The 25,139-nt window shown below is 42.0% G+C and overlaps 1 protein-coding gene and 2 long non-coding RNA genes across 16 annotated transcripts in view; 2 read left to right on the forward strand and 1 right to left on the reverse strand.

The window, feature by feature from the left end:
• Positions 1-15: 15 nt before the first annotated feature.
• On the forward strand, positions 16-1,071 carry LOC146758846 (uncharacterized). The gene is made up of 2 exons (XR_014933196.1): positions 16-84; positions 533-1,071. It is a non-coding gene; the product is annotated as an uncharacterized LOC146758846 (long non-coding RNA).
• Positions 1,072-8,907: 7,836 nt separating this feature from the next.
• TFDP2 (transcription factor Dp-2) overlaps positions 8,908-25,139 on the reverse strand; it is a 40,547-nt gene continuing 24,315 nt past the window's right edge. For 9 of the 14 annotated variants that reach the window (XM_085513009.1, XM_085513014.1, XM_015871480.3 and 6 more), the window contains 9 exons: positions 23,695-23,816; positions 21,959-22,006; positions 20,386-20,548; positions 19,755-19,901; positions 18,291-18,359; positions 17,634-17,785; positions 15,110-15,276; positions 12,421-12,526; positions 8,908-11,446 (listed from right to left, as the gene is read on the reverse strand). In XM_085513009.1, the coding sequence (XP_085369135.1) occupies positions 11,260-11,446; positions 12,421-12,526; positions 15,110-15,276; positions 17,634-17,785; positions 18,291-18,359; positions 19,755-19,901; positions 20,386-20,548; positions 21,959-22,006; positions 23,695-23,816 (1,161 nt within the window). In that variant the 3' untranslated portion in view covers positions 8,908-11,259. Of the gene's footprint in view, positions 11,447-12,420; positions 12,527-15,109; positions 15,277-17,633; positions 17,786-18,290; positions 18,360-19,754; positions 19,902-20,385; positions 20,549-21,268; positions 21,743-21,958; positions 22,007-23,694; positions 23,817-25,139 lie in introns of those variants that run through there. The other 5 variants (XM_085513016.1, XM_015871482.3, XM_085513018.1 and 2 more) reach the window with 2 other exon arrangements.
• Positions 17,766-21,467, forward strand: LOC116653864 (uncharacterized). Its single transcript, XR_014933209.1, has 2 exons — positions 17,766-17,898; positions 21,367-21,467. It is a non-coding gene; the product is annotated as an uncharacterized LOC116653864 (long non-coding RNA).

The raw sequence follows: 25,139 nt of genomic DNA on the forward strand, positions 1-25,139 counted from the left end.
CTTATTTGTCTTATTAGGTAACTGTAGTGCCTTCAAGCCTGGAGTAAAGACTTCAGAACATCATGAAACTGCCAGTTATTGCAGGTGCTGTTTCAAACTACCCTGAAAGTCTACCAATATCCAGTTCAGTTGATCTACACTTTATTTTTTGCCATGCCACAGTCCCGCTCCCCAGCCAGCCCTGCACATGAATACACAGCAATGAAGGGAATATCATGAGGAGGCAGTTTTAGCTGAAGGTTTTATTTACACTGATGGTGCAGTAGATAAGGTGCACACATGCTCGCTCTCTCTCTTGCAGATGCTGGGCTGCAAGCCAAAAATGCAACTTTTAGAAGTTGCCTGACTATAAATATTAATGTTGCTGTAGGCACAGATTGTATCATGGAGGCTCGATTTTACAGTAGTCTTTGTTGCCTTTCAGGTAAATTACATCCAGCAGCTGTCATTGTCTTGTTAGAAGTAGCATTTAATATACAAGATCAGACCAAGTCCCTGGAATCCTTCCTACATGTTTCCTTTGTCTAAGCAGGGGTGGAAGAAAGTCAAAGAGAAGCTAAGCCAAAAATTCTGACTGAAGCCTGTTAGTCTGGTGGCTGTGATTCTTGAAGTAAAAGCAGTGTGACACAAGGAGTATTCAGAAGCTTACATGTCACTGTGGTTTGTTTGGATCAGACAGAATAATTTGTGACTAACAGTAGGACTCCTTGTTTCTTTACATCTCAGGTGAGAACCTAAAGAGGCCAAAAATGGAATTTGCGAAGTTATGTCTGTTAGCACGTACTTAGATTTTTTGGGTGCAACCCAAGTGAGTGAGTACTGTGTGTAGCTGCAGCTCATTTCGATTTTGCATTAAATGACTGAAGCTGCTAAGAGTTCAGTGTGGATTTACCAACAATTCCTTAAGAAGGCTGAAAAATATCAATATCTTTGAACGAAATGTATATATATAAATTTTGAACGTGCACTTAGCTGTGTATATTATGCATTAGATCCAAATATAATCTTTTAAATTTGCTTTGAATTTTTATTGAATAAAAATGGCCTAATATAACCCTAGATATAACACTATAACTTTGTGACTTGTGAGCATATTGATGCTATTTCTGCTTTTCTGACACAAGAGACCCCACAGCCGTAACTCCTGTGGTGCTTATCATCCCTAACAAGGTCTCTGTAAACCTGCTATGGCTGTGGATTCTAACTTCAAGAACTGCCACTGCCCTCCTAGTGACAAGTGGGACCGATGCACTTGTTTAACACTTTAAATATTTTAATGACTATAATTAACTTGTTCCAAGTTAAGTGATCTCATGAATGAGATAAATCATAATGCATCAGATAGGTTTGAGTGCAGGGAACAGTATGTGCTCAGCTCACTTCCTCATGCTTCCTTTGCCTTTTAGGTGCAGGGAGAGGTTAGCTGCCTGGTGGGGAGATAGAAAGGATCTGCATATTGCTAACCCTGTAGCGTTCCACTACGAGAGAAGCCCTGATCTGAGGTGTTAAGCTGTGATCTCCAGGAAGCAGCAGCCTGGTGAGATTGAGAAAGGGCACAGGAAAGGTCAGTGCGAATGCAGCAGCGCAGTGAGTTTGATCTTTCACAGATAATGAAACAAGAGGTGTGATGTTCTGAATGCTCCTGATGGTTTGACAAATACCTTGACAATTATTAGTTCTTTAAATTCACCTGTATTTTAGTGAATCGATGCATTTGTCAAAAGACTTGCTTTGTGCTGCACTGTAACCATAGAGCAGAAAGCTGCTGCAGTGGATCTTGTGTTTCCAAGTGTCCTAGTGCGTTAAAGTAGGTCAAAAATTGCATAAGATGCCATTACTGGAAACTGCTGTAGGCTGACTTGCATATAAAAACTCAGCTGTGCAACTGGCAAATGCACTGTGACAAACAGAAACGCAGTCATGGCTTAAAATATAACAGGGAAGCTCTGAAACCTCCGTAGGACATGAATGGCTGTTGAAACCGAGTTGTCTTTGCCCTTTGAGTCTATTTTCCTGCTATCTGCTGAGCTGGAGCTGCCTGCCTGGCTGTCAGATGTCACAGTGCTGCTGTGTGCAGGGAGTCACACGTGTGGCTCTAAACTCATTCTGGATTGCAAAAGCTGCATTCCGTATTTTGCAGTTGTCAGCTGCTCTCGAGAAGAACCGTGCTGCACAGTGCAAATGGTGCACGGCTGAGTCTGTAGCTGGTGCTTAGCAGCGACTGATGGAAGCTGGTGGAGGGCCACTTGCTTTCTGGTTTTGCATCTATTTTAGGAGCTGGTGAGAGCAGGCTCCTTTATTTTTTCTTACTGCTGCTATTTCCCCATCACTGGCTCTGTGTTATGTGCCACAGAAACAAACAGCAGCACCAAACCTAGCAGTCTGAGTGATGATAACCATGAGCACTCACAGACAGAGATGTTTTGCTGTGACTTTTAGTGCAGTTTACTTACTCCACGAAGGGCACGTTAGTTGTAAATCATCCATCTGGTGAATTCTGTTTTCCAAAGGTTTGAAATAGGTCTTTTCCTCCATCAGAGCTATCCATGAGACCCACCTGAGTCGGGCAAGAGTTATATGGAGTCTTTGTTGCTGCTAAGAAATGTTCACGAACCGGCACTGCTTTATTTCCCGGGATCTGTGTGTGCCCGGTGCTGTACCCACCTGTGACCGCGCTGCTCCCGGGTTTCCTCCATTGCAGTAACATGGAGGGCTGGGCTCCAGGTGTTCGAGCAGCCGCTCACGGGGCCGGGAGCGCCGCCAGCTGCTGTGCGAGCACCCGGCCGTTCTGTGCCCGCAGCTGCTGCTGCCTGCAGCCCGCATCACAGCACGGTGCACTCCCTGCTGCACAGCCCGCATCCTGCTGCACAGCACGGTGCACTCTATGCTGCACAGCCCGCATCCCGCATCACAGCACGGTGCACTCTATGCTGCACAGCCCGCATCCTGCTGCACAGCACGGTGCACTCTATGCTGCACTCCCTGCTGCACGCCCTGCGGGCCAGACGCGGGCTGCTATCGCTGTATCTCTGCTCACACCTCGCCAGGTGCCGAGGAACTGCAGGCGGGAGCTTGGCAGAGCACGCAATGTATGTGAGCGCGGAGTGCTCCCTGCTGGGCTCTAGCCGTGCTAACGAGACGGGGAGGGAATGCCAAAGCTGCCGAGGTTCTGGGGGAACAGCCATGAGCCCACAGGCTGCTGGGCTGCGAGCAGCCGTGGGTGCGTGAACTCACATCACACAGCGGTACCTCGTGCAGCCGGGATCACGTACCCGATAGCGCACAGTGACCGCACTGACAGCGCAGCGCTCACAGCCGGCCCGCCCTGCGTGCACGTGCTGGGGGCTGCGCGCCTGCGCACTGTGCCGGCCTCGTGCCGCGGCCGTTATTGCCTCGGCGGGCGCCGGGAGCGGAGCGCGATGCGGGGCGAGGAGAGGAGGGGGAAGGAACGGAACGGAACGGAACGAGGGCTCCGGAGCGAGCAGGTAACGGGCGGCACAGCGGGGCGCGGGGAGCGGCGGCCGCAACGTGCACGAGGGGGAGAAGGGGCGGGAACGGCCCCAGGCGTGTGGGCGGTGCGGTGTGAGGGCGGCCCAGCTCGGGAGGCCGCGGGGAGGAGCCTTAGTGCTGCGCGGGGATGGAACGGCTGCGTGTGTGAGGAACGAACGGCTGCGTGTGTGTGTGTGTGTGTGTGTGTGTGTGTGTGTGTGTGTGTGTGGTTGGTCTGTTGGTTGTTGGGATGTTTTGAGCGCCTTCTGTTTTCTAACAGAACGTGTAATTCAGCAAAATGCCATTGTAAGGCCTGCTTTATTGCAACCACGGGAAGTACTCGTCTCCATTTGGTGTTACCGTTACAGAACAGCAGTGCTGCAGTAGCTTCCATTGCCTGCTGAGCTCTTATTAAGACCTGCAGTGTTTGGTGAAACAAAGTGAACCATGTGGAGCTGCTGTGTTGCTCTTAGTGCGCGGTCAGAGAGATTCTGACCCAAAACACTTGTGATTTCAAGAGGGCTTTATCATTGCCCTCCTTCCTTCTTAGAGCCACACTGAGTCATTTTAGAAGAAATCCAGTGTTGTGCTGCAGCGTTTCCCCGTGTTGTGCTGCTGGGCAGTTTATCCCGGTGTGAAGAGGTGTCACCAAGAATGAAGCAGCGTGCACAAACCTTGTCCTTCCATGTTGTGTAGAGGCCGGTGTTTGTCCCCGCAAGCTGTGCCTGCCTGGTTCAGAGCCCTTCACATGGCAGCTCATGTCGCACTGACACAGGAGAGCACAGAGCACCAGGCTGCGCTTCAAGGCAGTGTCTTATTGCTGAGATAAGGGCTGTGCTCCCACGTTTCTCCAGCAGTTTCAGGCCTACAGAAACCACATGACAAGCCTTCAGCCAACCAGCTGGGCATGGGGCTGCCTGCAGGCAGCTACATCTGCCCCTGGAAATGCCTCCCCTAATTGTCAGTGCCCTTAAATGAAGGGCGCTGTGTGAGAAGGCAGTGGCTGCACAGGGACGAGCTCATGTTTGTGGGCTTTTCCTGTTGTCCTCTAACTTCTGTGCTGATCTGAGATTAAAACTGGTGGATCGTTCATGCACGAGGGAAGACAAGCACTGTGAAATTGGGATTTGTGAGTTTGATGGAGTTGGAAAAGCAGCACACACAGTGAGGAGCCATGGGGAACTCTCACCATTTGGGTCCCTGCTGGCAGAACGCAGGTGGGAGACAGGAAGGGTTTGTGCTGAGTGTCTGCAGGTGTGTGACAGGGACTGTGGGTAAAGGATGACATCGGTGAGATGCAAAGGGAGCACGTGGGGTGCTGGGATACAAAACAACCACCTCCAAAGCCGCCCTGCTGAGTTGCCTTGAAATGCTTTTATTTAGTTCCTGTGCGGTCAGGCTGCACTTCCCACTCACAGCAGCCGGGCGCTGTTTCTCTCTGGCACCCAGAAGCTGCTGCTGCAGGCAGCCATGGCTCCCACCCCAGCTCAATGTACAATTCCCACCTGCAGCACTGTCAGTAAACATGGAATCAACAGAGAACACAGAAAGAGCTTCTATCAAATTTCCATTAAAAAAATAACAAGTTTTTATTTACAAAGTGTTTGCTACTACAAAGTAATATTTCCTATCGGTTCAAATATGCTATTTGCTAATGCCAGTGTTCCTATTAGGAAAGTAAAACTTTGTATATGCATTTTTCTTTATATCTCTCAGTGTTTAAAGCACATGTAATGCTACCGCGTTCCTTCTGCACTACTCCTGGCCACATACAATGTGGCAGTAGAAAGTAACACTGTCAGGGCAGGGGAAACAATCAGGATAGTTTAATAGCAGACCTGCGAAAATAAAACTGTACTGTGTAACTTAAAGGAACTTGGAGCATTCAGAAATCCACAGCAAATTATTCCAACAACTCAGTAACAAGTTGGGCTTTCCCAAAGACGTGAACTGAGCACGAGAAAAAGGAGGAATGTTTCTGCTGACAGTTGTGATGTTTTGTGCCTGTGTTTGGGAGGAGGGAGATGGTGCAGAGAGCCGGGATAGAGAGCAATGGAGTGATGCTGAGGATCTGCTGCAGTTTGCATCATCACCAGCTGCGTGTCACTGCTTCTGCCTTTAGCCCTGGCAAGTTTACAAGCTTGAAGTTCAGCATTAAAAAGTAATGTTTCTGTCCTTGACTGGCTTCCTCCTTAAAGGTTTTCCTGCATTTCACTTCAAATGGTTTCATGTAAGTGCTTTCTGTGTTTTCAGTGGAAAAAGGAAGTTCTGGTACAGGGCACTTCCATGCAGCGATCAGGTGTCAGCAGGTGCCGTTCAGCAGCACAGTGAGGTTTGTGGCTGACACTGCTGAGCCCCGCAGGGAGCGTCACTGTGCTCAGTGCCAGCAGCGTGTGGGGCTGCCTCAGCCAGCAGCCAGCCATGGGCTCGGCTCTGAGCACCATTCCTGCCTGTTCACCACAGGTCCTGGGAGGTACAGGGTCATTGTTTATCTGTGTCTTTATCAAAACTTCCCCATGTGAAGTATCTTTTGTATGCACAGCCTGGCTTTAGAGACAAGGGGGAGGATCTGAAGCTTGTGTGATGGATTTTTGGTTCAGCTGCTACTTTACCATGGAGGATCTGGGAGGCCCAGTTAATCTGTACAATGCTGCAACCCAATTATTAATTGTTGGTTACCTCACAGCGTTAACAAATCCACTAAAAGAATTGGACTTTTTTTTTTTTTTTTGGGGGGGTAGGGTGGGGGAGTGTTTCTTTTTTGGTAAATATTTTTATTTTGTGGCCATTCAGAATAACTGCCCATGATGTGTGAAGTACTGCTGTACTGCTGTACTGCCATCCAGGCTCTGCTATGGAATAGGTGGATTTCATTGAGCCTGGGCAGCAGTGTGGGCTGTTACCAAAACAAGTTGCAGGTAAAGGCTCATTTCGTCTGGAAAGTTCCCTGAATACTGAATAGACGAGTTGAATTTAAATCTACAGCTGGATTTCAATTGTAGGTAGCTGCTTCTCGTTAGCCTGTGCTCTCTTATGTCTGAAGTGCTTAAGCCTGGAAGGGGTTGAGCATTTCAAACTGGTTTTTATGAAGTCTCCAAATGAAGCAGGGTACCACATTGTGGCAAAGATGCTTCTGCCCAAATCTGAACGGGGATTTCTGGTTTGTGACTTAGGCAGATATCCTCCATTGCTGGGTACTGTCAAAGAGATCTAAGCAGGAAAAAACCCATTTGTTCTGGTTGGCTGAACTATGGAGCAGGATGGACCAGGGGGTAACAGTCAGTGCCACCAGGCTGGGAGCCTATTGAGAGTGCAGTACCTGTGAGCTGCACAGAGCTGGAGGATGGTACAGAACCACTGGGAACAAGGCTGATCGTGGTAATGGTCTGTGCCTGGTGCTGGCAGCCGCCCTGCATGGGCTCTTAAAAACGCTGAAGTAAACTGACAGCTAAGCAGGACGGGGAATCTATGAAGTCAGATAAGTCTAAGGAATGAGAGTCACAAGAAGTTGCAGGGTACTGGGATTGGTGTGAGGAACAGCCAGCAGAGTTGTTCTTCCTTTAAGATGAAGCAAGTGGGCAGGAAGCAGGAAGATGCTGCCCTGAATGATGACCATGACAAGGATTCTTAGAATATAGAAAAAAGTCACAGTCTCTTCCCAGCTTCATTATATTTGGTCATTTAAAATATGCTCCTGAAACAGAGATGTTCTTGCAATGAAAACTGGGTTAATGAAAATGCAAATTATGTGGGTCAGTCAAGAGAACTGGCTTGTTTACTAAACACTCAAGCTTTGTTTTTAAATGAATCCAAAGCCTGTGTGTCTTTAACTCATTACAAGGAAAGCCTTCTCTATAAAGTGCCTGGATAATTTACAGATGGAAGAGGCAGCTAATTAGACAAACGAGTACTGCCCAGTGGTTGGTGGCAAATGTGATCAAGTTTCAGCCACGCTCTTCATTTAAAGCATTGGGATGGTCAGTAGAAAGAGCACTTGGCATCTATAACCTCAACTGCTGAGTTCTGAATTCACACATAACATTATGTATAAACTTCTTTGTTTCTAAAACACGCTGGGCTGTTCGGCCCATGTAACTCACACTGCACCGGGCTGACTTGGTCGTTCAGCACGAGTCCTTGTGTTGGCATGTTGTGTACTCAGCAACTTCCAGCTACAGCCAGAAGGGAAATATCTGAGCTGTGGTGCATGGCAGTTTACATAGATAAAATATCACTGCAGCTCAACGGGTGTTGTTTGCTCTAACCTTTACATACGTGCCTTCTTAGATGAGGTGGATTATTGCCATCAGCTTAAGAACATTCACATGCAGCGATGTAACTTAAAACTCAAATCCACAGACTTGATTTATCAGAGTTTCAAATGCTATAAGGTACACTGTCTCCTGCTATAAGGTACACTGTCTCCTGCTCGTGATTTTTTCATCTAGTTTGTGATGCCTTTAAGTCAAATTTAATGTTGTTTTACTGCAATGTGTAAAGGTTTTTACACAGCATTGCACTGCTGAATATAGTTTTCAGAAATAGCATTTAAGGGACAGAAAAATGTCAATTAGAATTTGTATGAAGAATCAAATACTAATTCTGCCTTGTATGAGTCACCTTCTGGTTCTGGCTGCACCCTGTTTCACATCAGTGAATGCTCAGCATAAACCAGCAGAGTGTTGTGGTACTTGACTAGAAAATGGAGCCTGTCCTGCTGCTGAGCATTTACTGCCGAAAATCCCGGCTGCTGGCACAGGGCAGGAAGCTGCTGTGTTAAAGCAGCTGAGCGCTACTGCCGCCAGTTTAGTGGGAGCAGTGGGGTTGGTTAATATTCTTAATCCCTTTGTTGTTCATTAATTACTCGGAGCTTAAGACAGATGCAACATCCTCTGTATTCAGTGAGGCCCTGTCCTGCATTCACCTACTTTATTGTATTTATTAAGGTCAATTAAGCTCAACAAAAAAGCCTGAAAGGCGTGCCTGAGACTGTACAGAGTGACTATGGTTGGATAAGGCCCAGAGCTCTCCTGGTTCCCAGGCTCTGGTGTAACCACAGGAACACGGTGCTGGAGTTGAACTCCATCCTCAGCTGTAACTTGGCACTAAGAATCCTAAGGAAATAATTTCCTTTTGAAGTTTCTTCTAAGTGTTCTAACTTGTTTTGTCCTTTACTCCACTAGTTCAGAAAAATAACTTAGGAAGTCTCTGTTACCTGCCTACGTTACGTGCTTTTAAATTAGAAAGTAGGAAAAAGAAGTTGATAGCTTTGAGTTGGCTGGAGAGCAAACAGCTGTGCAGGCTGCTGTGCTGATGGAGACAGACACCAGTGGGAGCAAGGTATCACTGAACATCTTCCTCCCACAGAGCACTGACTACTAATAAAATACACATAACATTCCTTTTCTGGGCAAGAAGCTTTTCCTTTCTTTCTTTCTTTTTTTTTTTTTTTTTGGCCAGCATCTTATAGTTCAAAGTGCCTCGAGCTCTTCAGAAGTTGTTGAATGTTTTGCTGTTTTGACTTTTTATGCAGATTTTGAGTGGGAAATGTGAAGGTAGATTCACCTATAACGTACTGAGGAGTGAGGAATAAGTACTTGAGAAAATGCTCTCCCCTCTTACAGTGCCTCAGGGTGTCCTGTACATCAGGGATCTTCCAGCTGCCCTTTCCAATGAAAGATGACAGGACAAGATATTTTTAAGAATAAGGGCAACTGCCTGTTCAAATGAAACGCCATTCACGCAGCTAATGGTATGTCCAGAGCATCAGTCCAGAGCATCAGGCACCTTGTTGTCTTATCTCACATTTTAGTCAAGAATGTTGTCTCTCTGTGAGAATACCATTTTCTCTTTGTAAAGCTTTTCTTCATATAGAGGTAGCGTTACAGATTTGGTTGCAGTGAGGTGGTGTAAATCTCAGCCTGCTGTTGCCTGTGATCCATGTGCATAGGGCAGTGTAACAGTCTTGCCTGCAGGATGAATAACAGGGCAGGCATATGGTTTTTTTATTTCCATTTATGCATTTGCATATAGTTTGTATGAGCCAGATTGCTCTGCCTTCCCAAAGAAGGGCTGTATGTTTTAGTAATGGTGGTGTCCTAACGTTAAATACAAAAAGTTTTGATGTGGATGATTTTCAGCATGAACATATGTGTGTATTTGTGCACTCCTTGCAGTTTTACCTGTTCTGTATGTCGCTAGTCATGTGCTAACAGCTGTACAACAGCCATCTTTGTAGCTGATGTGCTGGTTCACCTTCCTATCTCGGGCTGAGTGCTTTTGGGTCACATTGGCTTGTGTGTGGCTTTGTAAAAGCTGAGGTGGACACAGCCCATGCTGTGCATGAATAACGGCTGCAGCACTCAGTGGCTGCAACGTGCTGCCGCTGCTCAAGCAAATACAGCATTCTAAGCTGCCTAATCTTTAAAGAACAGAGACAATGCCACGGAGAGCTGACGGGTACTAACTGGTGCTTAGAAAAAGGTCAACTACTGACATACAGTATGAGACTAAAAAGAAATAGTTAACTTTGGGGCTAGTTAAAATATTGGGTGTTGGAACACCAATGAGAACTGTACATCTACAGTGTTTTGCTGTTATACAAGGATTTTTACAAAGGTCTTTGTGAGTGGATGCATGTTAAACACAGAAGGTGGAGCCTCCTGTTTTAAGTATAATTCAACAGTCCAAAGGGAATTCATGTCGTGTAACTTCAGCCAAATTATTTTAACCTGTTCTATCCTAATGCTTCTCAAAGGCGCATTGAGGTGTGTGCAGCAGAAGTTAATTAAAAGCAAATTACTCTATCGTAATCCATGACTAGAATGCAAACCAGAAAATTGCATATTGTCAGAATTTATTTTTTCCTGAAAATCTGAACTTTCCATTACCTGACTTGAAATCCTGCTGCCTGAGATCCCTGATATGTAGAGGCCTCTTTCTTTTTGTCTTTTTTTTTTTTTTCCTTTCTTTTCATATACATGCTATAAAGTCAGATGGATTATAACATTTGAACAGTAAAACAGAAGCTATAGGGATAGGCTGTTACCCATCAATTATTGTTTCCACTTTTCTCTTCTTGAAAAAGCTGGTGCAGAGAATATCGTTTCTATCTGACTGCTTAATAATGGCTAACAATCACTTGTCATAAGTGTATCACTTGTATAAACAAACGTATGAACCTTTCAAAAGAGACAAGCTACTTTCAGAGTCTCTAAAATGGATTTAAGCTAATCCAAGATTGATTTAATAACCTGCAATTTATATTACTTTAAGAACCTTCAATACAACAAGTTGAACAGAAGAAAAGCAAATACTGTAACAGCTCCTTTTCCCTACAACAGTATTTCTGCACATTCACGTGCTCCATTTTTAATTTTTTTTAAAAGGTAGAACATCCAAAAGACAACACAAGAAGTGGCTTTTTCTTCCCCATCTGGTAAAGATTTGTTGAAGGCAGAGACTTGAGACACAATATCCCAAAATGGAAAACACAAACTTTGCTGTTTACTGTGCCGAATCTCCGGGGACTTTGTTCTTTTCCTTGGTTGTAGTTGATAAAAAATACCACTTTGTTCTGTGTCTGCATGTTACTCTGTTCAGTTATAAAAAGTTTCCAATTTCAACTTTGGATTAATTTGTTTTGAAGCTTCCATTTTGCTTCACTGAACACAGTGCAAGCCAAGGCAAGAAACCTAAGTAAAATCCAAACATGAACTCCCATTAAGAACATATATGAGCAGCATTTTACGTATCCATTTTTTACTGTCTTTACTCTGGGGAGGAAGGATCATCTTCATCTTCATCCTCTTCTTCTTCATCATTGAATGAACATGGAGTTTCTCCCCGTGACTCAGAGTAGCGTGATGTTGCACTACTGGACTGCTGACTGCTAGGGGCAAGAAACTGCCCAGTTGCTAAAGCCACTTCAGTATCCAAACACAGCCCTGGATTCTCACTATTAAAACAACAGAAATGTTAAAAGTTTAGATTTCTCATAAAGCATTAAGCTTTCTTTCTGGCCTCTGGTTTTCCTTTAGGGCAAGAAACGATGTCAAAAAAAGAATCATCCTAAAGCTTTATGTTAAACAAAGCTAATAATTGTGAAAATTGCTGAAATATTGGAAAATAGCCTAAAAAAAGATTGGCTTCCCCCCCCTAAAACTGCCCCCAATTGCCTAGTAGAATTACTGAGACTGAAAAAAGGACTTGGGTTTGTTGGTTGATGCTTGGCTGAATGTGAACCAGCAGTGTGCCCAGGTGGCCCAGAAGGCCAGTGGCATCCTGGCTTACATCAACAAACCAGTAGGGAGGTGACTGTCACCCTGTACTCAGCTCTGCTGAGGCTGCACCTCAAGAGCTGGGATTGTTCAGTCTGGAGAAGAGGTGGCTCAGGGGAGAGCTTACAGCTCTCTCCAACTGCCTGAAAGGAGGCTGTGATGTTGGGGGGGTTTTGGCCTCTTCTGTGTAACTAGTGACAGAACTAGAAGAAATGGCCTCAAGTTGCACCAAGGGAGGTTCAGGTTGGACATTTGGAAGGGCTGCCCAGGGCAGTGGATTAGTCACTGTTTCTGGAGGTGTTCAAGAAATGTTCAGATACTGTACTAAGGAACATGGATTAGTGGGGAAAGTACTGGTGGACAAGGTGAACTTGGAGATCTTTTCCAACCTTGTGATCTTATGGTTCGCATGTTTTTACAAGGGCTTGGAAGTGATTCTACTCTTCTGAAACAACAGATCTAAAATAACTAGCATGTTTAAAGTGCAGATTTAACCTTTCAAATACAATCAGCAAAGAGGACTTTCACAATTGAAAATCAAGCTCAACAGAAGACATCCTATGTCCTGCATGTAAATGGTGTGAACTAGTGAGGTCACTGGACGTATGCCAGAATCTATTAATAGCCTTGAATAAAAAATGCTTTTATTTACCTTGATTTTGAATCAGAAGTGCCTCCTGCTATCTCTGAATGTGAAACTGCTTGTGCTGAATTTGGAAGTAATCCTTGGTTCATCCATGACAATCCCATAGACATGTCTAGAAAAAAGAACAGCTGCACTCATTATGTCTGCTTAATCTTTTTCTTCTTGTTACAGTGTAATACTCTGTGTTCTGTTTGCAGTTAGGATTCTGCATTTGTTTTACAAGAGCTTAGATTGATTTTCATACTGTAGATGTGCTCTTCTTATTCATATTGAACTATATATTCCCAGTGTTTGTGGGTACACTCAGCCTGGCCAGGCCCTCAGATGCAGAATTGAAGTTACTTGCATGAAACTTTTCCTAACGAAGCGCACTTGCTCTGCAGGTGACTCCAGCTAGAGCTGCGTGCAGCCATAGGACGGCTATTCAGTTCTGGAGTCCTTTATGGAAACTACAGTTACATATTTTTATTTTCTATTTTGCTATGCAGTTTGGTGAAGGTACAGATGGCACTGTAGCCATTAGGAGTGCACCTGCATTACTGTATTCATCTGCATTACTGTATTCATGTTAAGCTTTGGTCTTGAGATTTGATGGTGCCCTGTTTAGCAGAGGGTGTGTTTTAAGCAGGTTGTCTGCTTCCCTGCATACACGTAAATGGTCTCACCATCCATTGGGATCCACTGGCTCCCTTGTGTTGTGCTGTGCAACCTGTAGCAGTGAGGTTAAATGACACTACGGAGCAAAGGAGGGCAAGGCTGACATTGTTTCAGAAGGTCTTTGAAACAAGACCAAAAGACTAAGTGGCAGCATTAGAGTGATCTATGAGGCCTGAATAGATGAGAATGGTTGATTATGGACACAGCTGGATGATTTTCATTAAGTCTGCCCTAAATGCAGCTTACAGTTACAAAGAACATGTTCTGACAGTTTATTCCTTTGTCTGCAGGAGGTGGCGAAACCCTTTGGAATGACAGCACTGTATTTAGATTAATAAAGCGGGTTAGAAATGTATCAACAGAGTTTTTTTCCTGGTCTTTTGAAGGGTTTACCTGTGTCTACATGTCTAATATTCCAGAAGAGCAGCAAGTTATTTTGTGTTTAATTAACATTTTGAGGTAATTCCTACCTTCTTTTTGAAGAGCAGGATGAAGGAAAGCATAGCTGTAATGCATATGGCAGAAAGAAGCTTCAAGGATACATATCCTTGCCCTGTACCTTCATAGCCCAGTGTTCCTTAATGCTGATTTCCAGTTGGGCTCAGAGGAGACAGGGAAAATAAAGTTTGTGCAAGAAGCAATTCCCTGTCTGGAAGGGACTGCCAAAATAGAAGCCTGCCTGTGGTTACAAGCCCTACTGCTTCTGGTAGAGTAGCTGCATTTACGAAGGGGGATCAGTTTGAAGAACCTTTTCAAGATGATGCAGTTTTGTCTAAGAGTGGCATCCTTATTATGAACTAGGCATGTACTTGCAGCAGATGGATTTGGTAGAAACTTCTTGACAAGAGAAGGCTCTAAAGGAGTACCTAACTAGCCTTATAAAGGAGTGAGTACCTTCACTAGCCTTTAGTAGTTGATGCAAAAGTAGACAATGCCTGAAAGCTGCCCAGGCTAAAATGGGAGGTTCTACTGAACTGAGACACATGATCAGGTAAATGTTGGATTTTCAAGTATTGTGCAAAACTTTTAAATCTTTCCTTTATTTGTCAGCAACACTGGAAACCTCTACTATATAAACTGAACCTGCACTATTTGTGTTGTGTAGTTAAGTTGTGAACAACAGATTGAATACATCTGTGAATGTTCTTATTCTAATAACACATTATTTCAGTGGCTGAAGCAGCCACATTTAACCCATGTCTAAAGAATAAAGTATCTGCCTCAATGCCTTTCAAGTAAAAGCACAGATCAATACGTTTCCTATTAAAATTCAAGGCAGGTTTCTGGCTGCTGCTCTGCTACTGGTAAATCAGCCCTAATCAAAGCATTCTTGCAATGTGCAATCTTAGAATGTTATAGCTGTTTAGTGGCTTTTTTGGAGCAGAGAACGTCTTGTTCCTTCCTTGCATGGCAATGCTGTAGTATTGAATGCTTTCAGTAAAGAAGTCACACCCGCAGTACATTGGTGTGGCTGGTGCTTTTACAAAACAAGTTAATGTGACTTATTAACCACTGATTTAGTTATGTAGTTGTTATTTATTTTTTTTTTTAAAGCTGGTTTTGCACAGAAGAGGGTAACAAACAACTCGTTCAAATTCGAAGAAATTCTATGATCTGAATATGCATGAATGCACGGTTAAAACTTGAAAATAAATAGAGCAGGAGAACCCGCAACACTGAGCACATCCTACTTGGACAGAGATATGGACAAGTCTTAGCAGAGCTCACCCACCTCCAAGTGTGAATGCAGATGGGTCACTTACAGGGTTAAACTCAACCAATTCAAGATGCTCCTTTCCTCCCTTCCTCCTGTTTGCTCTTCCACACATACACTTATTCAGTATGAATAAAAACTGTTCTCAGTATCACTTTAGTTACTTAAGAAATAATTTCTTCATTCTTCTTGAAAGTTGTTACCAGCGCTACTGTTTTTCACTTCAGTTGTAACATACCTATGTAGGCTAACATCACTACATTTGCTTTGGTTTGATAATGTTATGTTTTTGATAAGGAACAATATTTAAAAGCGACAGCTTACCTGTGATGTAACCTTCTAAAGCTTTTGGCACCAGAGATTTTGCAGTTCTTAGGTCTTCAGCTGAGCATTTGCCTTCCTCCAGCCCAAAGGACATTCCCATTCTCTTCAGCACCTCACTGTCATCATGAATCTCAAAAGTGTTATCGAAATTGAAGAGGTATTCAAACCTGCATTTAAGAAGTTGAAGTGAGATGAAAAGTACAGCTTTGCTTTTTCCTGCTTTTTTCCCCCTTTTCACCGTGTGTCTGTGTGTATTCCTCATTATCTGTAAAGGGTCTTTAAGAAAAAAATAATTCTCTTCTGCTTCTGTGACAGGAATGCCTACCAAGTGTAAAACGGTACTTTGTCAATTAAAATGACTTCACCATTACAGGAAGAAAGGCGAACATTTTCTACCTCATTAAACAAATTCAAAGGAGAGTAAGGAGGTCTTAAGAAACACAAACCTTCACTTGTGCTAAATCCAGTGCTTTTAAAGGTCATCTGCAGCTCGGTCACTATAGTAAGTATTTTGTTTTCACTTCTTTTATTTTTAACTTTCCGTTCTAATCTGCAACACTCCTCCTGTGAACTGACCTATTTACTTTGCTGCAGTTTTGCTTTTTGGATGCTGCCAGCAGAGCAGTCTGGTCAGACACCTATGTTCGAAGCCCAACATTTCTGCTACAGTATTCTGAGAATGTACAAGTGCAGATAACTCTACAAACTCAAGTGAGCTTTAATGACAGTAGGGGTATTTAGACCAGCCTTCCTCTATCATCACAAGCTATTAAAAGCACGGATAGTGCTGGCTGCTCTAATGGTTACAATAAAAGGCTGGTTCAAAGAAACTCATTTTCTGCTGACAGAAATTCCATCCCCATTAAAACAATCTGTGATAGAGTCTTTAAAACGTAATCCCAGTGGGTGAGTCTTCATTGAGCTGAACTCTTACGTCATCTGTGGATTTCCTTTATTGTACTTTATGCCTTTTTATAAAAATTTAACTTTGGAAAAGTTGTCCCTTGTCCATGTACAAAAGTTGTACGTAGAAATGTGCTTTGTATGAGATGCAGCCGTTCTAGTTACAGGCATCACTTCTTTTGTGACTTCTGTGATACGATCTGTACAATTTCTATTGCTTATGCAGCTGTAGTTATTTAAGGATAACTGCATCTAAAGGGACAGTGCTGTCTGTGACTGTACCTTTAACTGGTACGGTTATTTCCTGCTGTCAGGACTGGTGTGGCTGAAGTCATGCAACTATGTTTAAACAAAGGGGATGGGAGACCAGTGTCACGCTGAACAGGCAAGCTGTGCAGTAACCAATTTCAGCTTTTATGGTCCAGTACTAAAGGTTGTATTTATTAATAGCTCCACATTTTTGCTCCCGCATGTTGTGGCCAAATACTGGATATTAGCAAGAAGTAGAACACACTAAACTAACAGTATTACTTCTCCTCCATTATTTCTAGCAACCTCCCCTCAGTGTAAGAAATATCTACACTCCTACTTTAGCTTGGGCTGCTGATTGGTTAAAAACAAACAAAAACCAGACAAAATCCCCAAGCCAACACAAAGCCAAGAAATAAGTGTCATGTTTGCCACCTTCTGTTCTTTTGGTGCTACAGTAATTTCAGGAAATGGTTTTGACTTGCACTATGCAGGAGGTTTAAGTCACGATTAAAACAATGTCTATTTTTTAGTTACATGTTTTAATGGTACTGCTTTGGGCATGTTGGTGGGAAGTTGCATGACACCACATGCTGAATGACTCATTTATATATCAGAACAAATTCAGTAGCCTACAGAAAAAAAGCAAAACCACCTGCTTTCATCTCGTCAGCTACTTAAGATCGGATTAACAGCGACAGAACAGCACTTTTCACCATAGGCCACATTTTCACATCGTGAAGGACTAAACACCCCAAAGTATGTAAGTAAGTGGAAGAGTTTCAGGTAAACTGAAGAGTGCAACTTAGAAATCCAATTTTTGTATCCTATAGTTCCTTTTTTTCCTCAAATCGCTAAGTGCAAGCTTTGTCTTATTGAAAAATGCCAAGAGATGTCATCTCTTTCAATATTTTTATTAACACTTCTGGGGTGCTCCCTTTGCCTAATGGATCACATCACCTTTCTGACTAAATACATTTAGGAGGAAGAATTTGGAAGTGCTAACAAATGGCTTTCTTAAAAGCTAGTGCAGTGCTAGAATAAAACTTGATTCCAGTCCTTCTGTCCTGTGCACGAATGCTCCTTGAAATGTCAGCTTTAAGTGCCTTTTACAACAGTGGAAGTCAGCTTGTTTTAACTAGTAGTGGTATAAACAATGGTTATAAACTTTTTCCTGTTACTACTGTAGTTGAATTAAGCATAAAAATGAAAACACCAAACTGATCTAAAACACCCTCGAAAGGAGTGACTGCAGGAAATTTAAATGCACTATTATTTACAAAACTAGGGAAAGCTGCTCACACTTGTTCAGAGAATAACTCAAGTCCATAAAGAAAATAAAATCCTTAAAGTTGATTCCACAAACACTCACTTGTCGCTGGATATGCTGCAGTCAATAACGGTTCTCTTGCTAGTGTTGACAATTAAGAAAGGCAGCTGTATTGTGGAGTTGGAGGCTGGGGGGCCTTGATTTTGTTGTTCATTTTGCCGATTTCTTTGTACCAAGTTTTTGAATGCTATTTGCTGTGGAAAGAAAGGAAAAGCAGTCACTGAATGTAGACATCAGTGCTTCCAGGAACTGGAACTTCATGGCTCTTCTCTACCAGCTCTCAATGCCTCCAATAACATTTTGTAAGGTAAGCTGAGGCCTGACTTCCCTTTTGCACTAATAGCGAAACTAAGTTAAGCACCACAACTTTGTGTGCCTCCCTCATATTCCCCAGACAGGAAACAGTGGAGTGTAGTGGAAAATGTTTCCTCACCCCTTTAGAAAAAGCTCTGCAGTCAGACATCTCTGTTATTCTATATGTGCAATTACCTCAGACTAAATGCTACTTAACATTTGTTTCAGTGTTATCAGAAATTACTGCGTTCTGCCTTTCTCCTGATCAATACTTTCTTCCTCTTCTCACTCATCACCCTCTTTCTCAAACTTGTAACGCTTTGTTTTGAAATCCCCCATTTTCTAAAGCATTGGATTCTTACAGATTAATTTCATTTATATTAAATGAGATAATCAAACACATACCTGCAGCAGCAGTTCTTGTAGCTGGGCTCGCTTTTCTTTTATCCGTTCAATCCGCTTCTGTTTTTCTATCTTAAAATATAAATGCATCATGATAATTAATTAGTTACCTTGTCTGCTTCGTTATGCCAGACTGAACAGGCTTTACAGTGAATCAGTGTGCTGAACACCTTTGCAAAAACCCCCTTTTTATTGCAAAGTGGTCAATTCCAGGGTACACAAATATCAAATCTTTTCAGCCCTACCCATTTACCGCATATACCATATATTGACCATACATTGGTTTTTTTCAGACAAGTCATGTTGTCTCATGACTGTTTTCAAAGAACAGGGCCGAGAAACTGTAAGCAGTTTTACCTTCAGTAAAGAGGCAGCCACTGCAAGACTGTATTTCTTCTCCACCCATTCTCCTGCACTATCTGCTGAGTGCTGATTAAGCACCAAATAGCTACTGGAAGGTGTAAAAAGCTTTGCATCTTTTAGCTCTCTTGCCCTGCATTCTGTTTTTCAATTGTGCATCCCTTCCACTCTTCTCCCAGATGTAAGTTACCAGATAAAGATCTCATCACCTGCATCTTTCCAGCCACCTCCACACTTTGGACTATTCATTGTAATAGTCAAAATATTAAAACCATTTTTCTTATTGTATCTAGAAAAACAATTAATATAATGTGAAGAAAAAGCTGTTCTGTACTGTGCGGACCACTTCCCTGCTCTTTTAGGACGACTAATGTCACAGGTGTTACAAATACAATGCATGTTAAGATGGTGGCTGCCTGTAAATATATCTGTGGGATTTTGCAGTACATGCAATAACGTGTGCTTTATATTTATGGAACATTTGGCCTGAAGCAGAAGCAACATTTGTGCATACAAATACTGGCATCCCTGCAAAAACACGGTAACTCTTAGTCTGCTGGAAAAAACAATGGAAATAACCAATAATTACAACTTTTTTTGTGGTAGCTCACAGCTACTGTTTGACATCCCAGCAAAAGTTATTTCCATTTACTATTAAGAGCCCCTCCAGGCATGCATACAAATAGCAAAATAGGTCTCTCTTCAACTGTGTGTACAACTTCGTCAGTGTAAGTGCCAGTGATGCTGTCAGTTACACTGACAAAATACACGTTCGTTTGTTTGTTTAAAACTTTCTTGTGTTTAATTCGGGTTACTGCAGAGTTTAAACCTTAAAAACTATCCCTGATACAGATAATGAATATTTTGTAAAATAAACAGCTTTTGAAACCTGTGCAAGTTATACTAAATGAAACCAAACCTGACATATAAAATAAACATGTTGTTTCAGTTTAGTCAAATACCAAAAGCTGTATTTCCATACTGTGCAAGAAGGAAAACCAGTCGGGCTCAAATGGTGCGGAAAAGAAACCTCTTCTGAATTACAGCAGCTCTGTTATAATGACTGACTTATGAACTCTACAGATATTTGCATCTACCACACTTTACCTCTAGATTCTGACATTCCTGAGCTGAGTTTGTAGGAAGGCCGATCCATCTGATCTCCTTTTTCTCCTTTGAAATTATGTTCATTGCCATCAGCACATTAAGGGCATCATAAACTCTCCGTCTAATATTTTTCTGATCGTAAGCCTGCTAAGAGAACAGTGCAGCACTGATAACTATTAAAGCACTCAAAAAGAAAGCCCACCAAGAAACACATTCTTTGCACCTAAAAGAACAGCATTAAGCCAGAGTGATAGTAAAATGATGCCGTCATCTGTGCTAGTGCTTGGCTGTCACAGCAGCATCTCTGTGCACACAGGAAAGTACAGGACCTCCTTGAAGCCTCTGAGCAGCAGCTGCCGTCACAGCAAATCTGTTACCACTGCAAAGCATGACAAGATGCACTGTGGGCAGAGCAGCCTCCAGTGCTTCATTTATTTATTCCAGCCTTCTCTATTTTGCTGATAATTTTGACAGACTGTATTTTAAAAAGGAATTTGATATATAAATAATGTAAGAGTAGGTCATTATATTTCCAAGACAGTTAACTGAGGGAGACTGCGGGACGTGTCAGGTCACACAAAGCCACCCAGTCCTGCAGTGGTAGAAAAAAGACATCCCCACGTTTGCTTACCGAATCCGCAGCCAAGTGGCTGTTGGAATTTGTGAATTCTGATACCAGCTCATCAGCAACTTCGTTGTATGAAGTTGTTCCTTTGCGCTGAACTTTTTCACATACTTTCATGGAGAAATGCCTCAGACCTTTCCCGTTTTTGTCTCCTTTTTTGCTTCTTTTACTATAAGGAGGAAAGTAATTATTTTTATAAATTGAAATTTAATAAGCTTGCTTTGTTATGTAGCTTTTGCAAGAGTCAAAGAAACCCAAGAGCTTAGCTTGTATCAAAAGAAAGAACAGGAACAATCTGTTTCTTCAGACAATCTAGAATAGAGTAAGAGCGGCCTGGAGCTTGAGGCACACAGCACTGCGCGCTCCTGGCAGATCCTTACACAACTCAAAATCCAGTTCCTGCTTTTTCCCCATTATCGGCTGCTCCCCATTATGGAAGTTTTCAACTGCAGCCGATGCTGCACACATCTCACTCAGCTCTCCCTAAGCTGAAACATTTTTTGTTTCAAAACACCACATCTTTAGAAGCCCAGGTTATTTATTTTCACCAATTCTCTATGTTTTAAATTAATAAGTTAAGTTTTACTCTATGGAGGTTATTTCCTGTTGCATGTAATTTCACTGTATTTCTTTGGGTAAATTTTTATATCTTGCTGTTATAATTTTACATGCTTTGATTTACTTTTTAATTAAATGCTCTTCAGAGGCTTTACATTAACAACACAACAAATGTCAGTAAGTTCAAAAGGTGTGTTTGAGCAAGACTGCAAATCTTACTTCAATCTTGACTGACAGCTTTATGGACACTTGGAAGCAAAATACTAATATAACATAACCTAATAATATGCAAGACTTACATCAAAAAACCTTTTGTCATTGCATTTCTTAATAAAACCACTGGAACTACTTGCATGCATTTCACATGCTCAGATGGATTTTCTTTTTTTACAAACATTACAGTTACAGAAGTTGATTTGCCTGTTTCAGGGAGGGGTGTTATGTTGCACAGGCAGACCCGGCTCCAGTGCTATCGAAAATTTTGAATGTATTTAAAGAAAACATAACAATAAAAAATGACAGAAGAAAAAGCAGAAAAGAATAGCAGAAGACTAAAAAAAGAAAACAACAGGACAGCAAAGCAAAAGAAACAGAAAACCCTCCTAAAACCTGCGCAGTTACTCGAGTCATCACTGGTAGGCAAACAAAGAAAACACGCTGAACGCATTCCATGTTGGTTTGGAAGCAAAAACCAACTATCTGGTCGCAAGAGTTTGTCCCACTGAAAGCTGCAAAAGCGAACTGAAAATTCTTGTTTCTGAAGATGTGTTGTGGTTTTCTCTCTTTTTCACAACTCCTGTTTGGTCTGTAGCAGTAAATGTAAATATATCAGAAATAAATATAAATAATAAGCAAATGTTAATGATAGGAAGTGATACAGCAAAGGGTAACGAATTGTAACTACAAAGAATAACACTCTGCACAGCTTTTCGTGGGGAGAAGGGTCAGCTCACTAAAGTGGAGACTAGACAGCCAGCTCTCTGAAGGGCTCAGAAGGTAAATTAAGTTCAGTAATACTCACCTTTCTGAAAAATCCGATTCTATAAATTCTCGAGTTCGCTTTCTTTCCCTAGGAGAAGACAATTCAAGCTTACTTATGATAAAAAAAAATGTTATTTTAACAATAAAATAAATGTATTTGGTGCCTAGCTGAACAATGAGATGTTCAGCGCTTACTGAAGGAAGAAGACAGCACACAGTGTGACAGAATCTGAAAGAAAATGGTAAGGACTTTGGAGGTTGTCTGAGCAGGTAAATAATACCTAAATAAAGTGCTTTCCAACAGTGCAGAAAACAGATCCTGTATTTACTTGATACTGAATGTTTTGGTATCTTTAAACAAAAAACAACACACAAACTATAAACACACATACATATTAGAGCTGATGCTATCGCAGCAGAGATACTGTAAAGAAGCAGCTGACATGAGCTTAGCACAGGAGTAGACGTTGCTAATCATTGCCAGTTTCCCTGTAGTTTTGTTATTAGCTGCATCTTGAAGATTTCATAACTTTTATTACAACCTTGTCTCTTACTTCTGCAGCTGATAATGCACAGTGTTTGGGAACCGTCATAGTATGTTACTTCATATTGCTACTCTGTTATTCCAAAGCAGTCTTGCAGCAGATACACGCGGAGCTAAAAAGCTGACAGTGTTAATGAAGAGAGCTGAACTAAAATGATGGCTCTGAAGATGCTGTGAAAGCCTGCATGTATCTGGCTGTGCAATTCAGAACCTCCAGTCTGACCAGTCCCACCTGCAAATGTCTTCCTACCAGCAACAGCAGCAATTCCTGTCGATGGTGCTTACCAGAGCAAGGTGGGGCAGGGGCTGCAGCATTTGCATGGGACAACAAAGACCTGGAATGGCAGTGAGTGGAGAGCTGCCCCAGATCTGTAAAGCCTGGCTGCCTGGGGTTGTATGGAGAATGAATATGATCTTATTTGTCTCTGGAAACAATTTAGAATCAGTGAAGATGAGGTAAACAATGAGCAAAGCAAGGAGCCGAGGCTTGGAATCCTCTCAGTAAAGTCTCAATGTTTAGGTGAGACACTACCAGAGACCCTTCCCACTGCAGTTCTCCAGAGGAAAATGAGATCTGTAGTATGGTCTTCTGCAGGGATCAATAATCACAGACCAGTCTGGAGAACATCTATTTCCTTTTAATGAGTGAAACTGTATCTAAGATTTTCAAAGTTTACAACCAGAAAGTTGCTGCTTCTCTGTGGTGGTGCTGGTAAAAATGCACCAGAACTGGCTCATCCCTCAGTATCTGCATCAGTGGGTTTGGCTGAAGCCAAAGGATGTCAATGGAAGTCCATTGTTTAGTTGAACAAGCTGTGAGCAGACACTGCTGGCTTTTCCCTCATCAGGGTATTGAAAGAACTTACGTCTGGCTGCCACATTTTACAAAAGCTGCATTAGTCCTCTCTGACAAATCAAAACTAAATGAATTTAACAACTATTTGAGGAGATAAACATATTCAGCAAGAAAACCAAACTTAAAAACTGTGTAGCTGTTTCCACTGTCACACAGGAACAGACGCTTCCATAAAACAAAACTAAAACAGTGAAGTGAGTACTGTGTGCAGCTCTGTGTTCATGTGCTTAAGAAATCAGAAGCACTTCATATGCTAAGGAACACATTAACTGTGGAAGAACTGGAAACTGTGAGCCAATACAGCTAGAATAGCATAAATAAAGGAAAAAAATTCAGAGCAGATAGACAAGCATCAATAAATAAGCCAAAATCTTACCCTGGAATCCAGCCAGTAGCTTCTGTTATGTGTGTCTGCGTCACCATCGCTGGAGCTGCGTTATATGGACTCCCAATCAGAACACCCCCTGAACTGCTCAGTCTTTGTGATGTGCTTATTATCTACAGTTTAGAAATTAAAATAACAAAAAACACATCGTTGTTGATAAAAGAGAGGTTATCACATGCTAGAATTCATGTGAAGGATGTACCAGATGTAAAGCAGATGTAAGCTGAGAATAAAATACACTGAAGAAGTGTCATTAGATCTTCACACGGGACAGTAATTACAATACTGGTAAGTCTCTGCTCATTGTATCTTATTACTGTATCACTTCTATGAACAAGAACTGGACAAACAAATAATTACTAGGTAGAGCAGTTAGCATTTGTACCTTTATGCATCTAATTGTTTCTTCCAGAGTGGATCTAGGTAATCTGATGATTACTGGGATCAGAAAAGCCTCACTCCCAATGGGTTTGCCTCTTCTAATCATCTGTATTTGGTACCAAAGATCATCTGAGATCCCACTCAATTATTCCCCTCAGTTCACAGCATTCACAAGATGTCCAGGCCTCCTAGCAAGCTAAGAATACAAGCCTGTATCTATGAAATTACACGTGAAGTCTGTACTGTAGGAAAAGAATTCACAGTGCGTTGATTCAAAGCAGTTGAAATTCCATGCACAACAGCTGGTAACAGTGAGACACTCGCTCTCAACTTCTAATTCAAATCTAAGTTAATTCTTTAACACAATTTAAAAATGGGACAGTGTTATTAGTTAATGTTTAAAATAAAGACGTTAAATTCCTCGCATTCCAATATGGCATCATTTATACAAAAGCTTCTTGGAGAATGCTTTTTACTCACATAACTTGTTTTTAAACTTCAGTTTGTTTTTAGTGATATATTGAGAAACAAATGTGTTAAACTTAGACCTTTTCTTTACTTCAGTTCCCATACAGGTAGTACATGGCAGACACTTGGACACATGGTGTCCATTCATATTATTTAAGAAACTAGAAAAAAATATATATCTGAATAATTTCCAGCTTCTTTAATTCACTAAGCAATACTTGATATCCCACCTAACACCAAACTATGTACTTTTATGTACATTTATGTACTTGTTTTATCCTAAATAAACAAATTCATCTATCTTATTTATCCTGTCTTACAGTTAGGTGAGTAGCTCGACAGAGAGAGGCAAGTGGACAAAGAAGTGAATATGTGGCTCTGCCAGCACGTGGCAGACAGGTCAGAGAGAAAAGGTTTGAAATATTTTGCATACTGAAATTCCTTTCATCATGGTTCACCCACCCACAGGTTTCACATTGTTCTGCTCATGTCTTTTAAATCCAGAAGAAAATATACCATAAAAATACCATCTCATATCCAGTGTCCTTATAATTTTGATAACCACCATAATAAACTGAGGTACAAAA

This window comes from Coturnix japonica, chromosome 12 (assembly GCF_054131305.1).
Source record: "Coturnix japonica strain WE chromosome 12, WE-NBRP24, whole genome shotgun sequence".
NCBI lineage: Eukaryota > Metazoa > Chordata > Aves > Galliformes > Phasianidae > Coturnix > Coturnix japonica.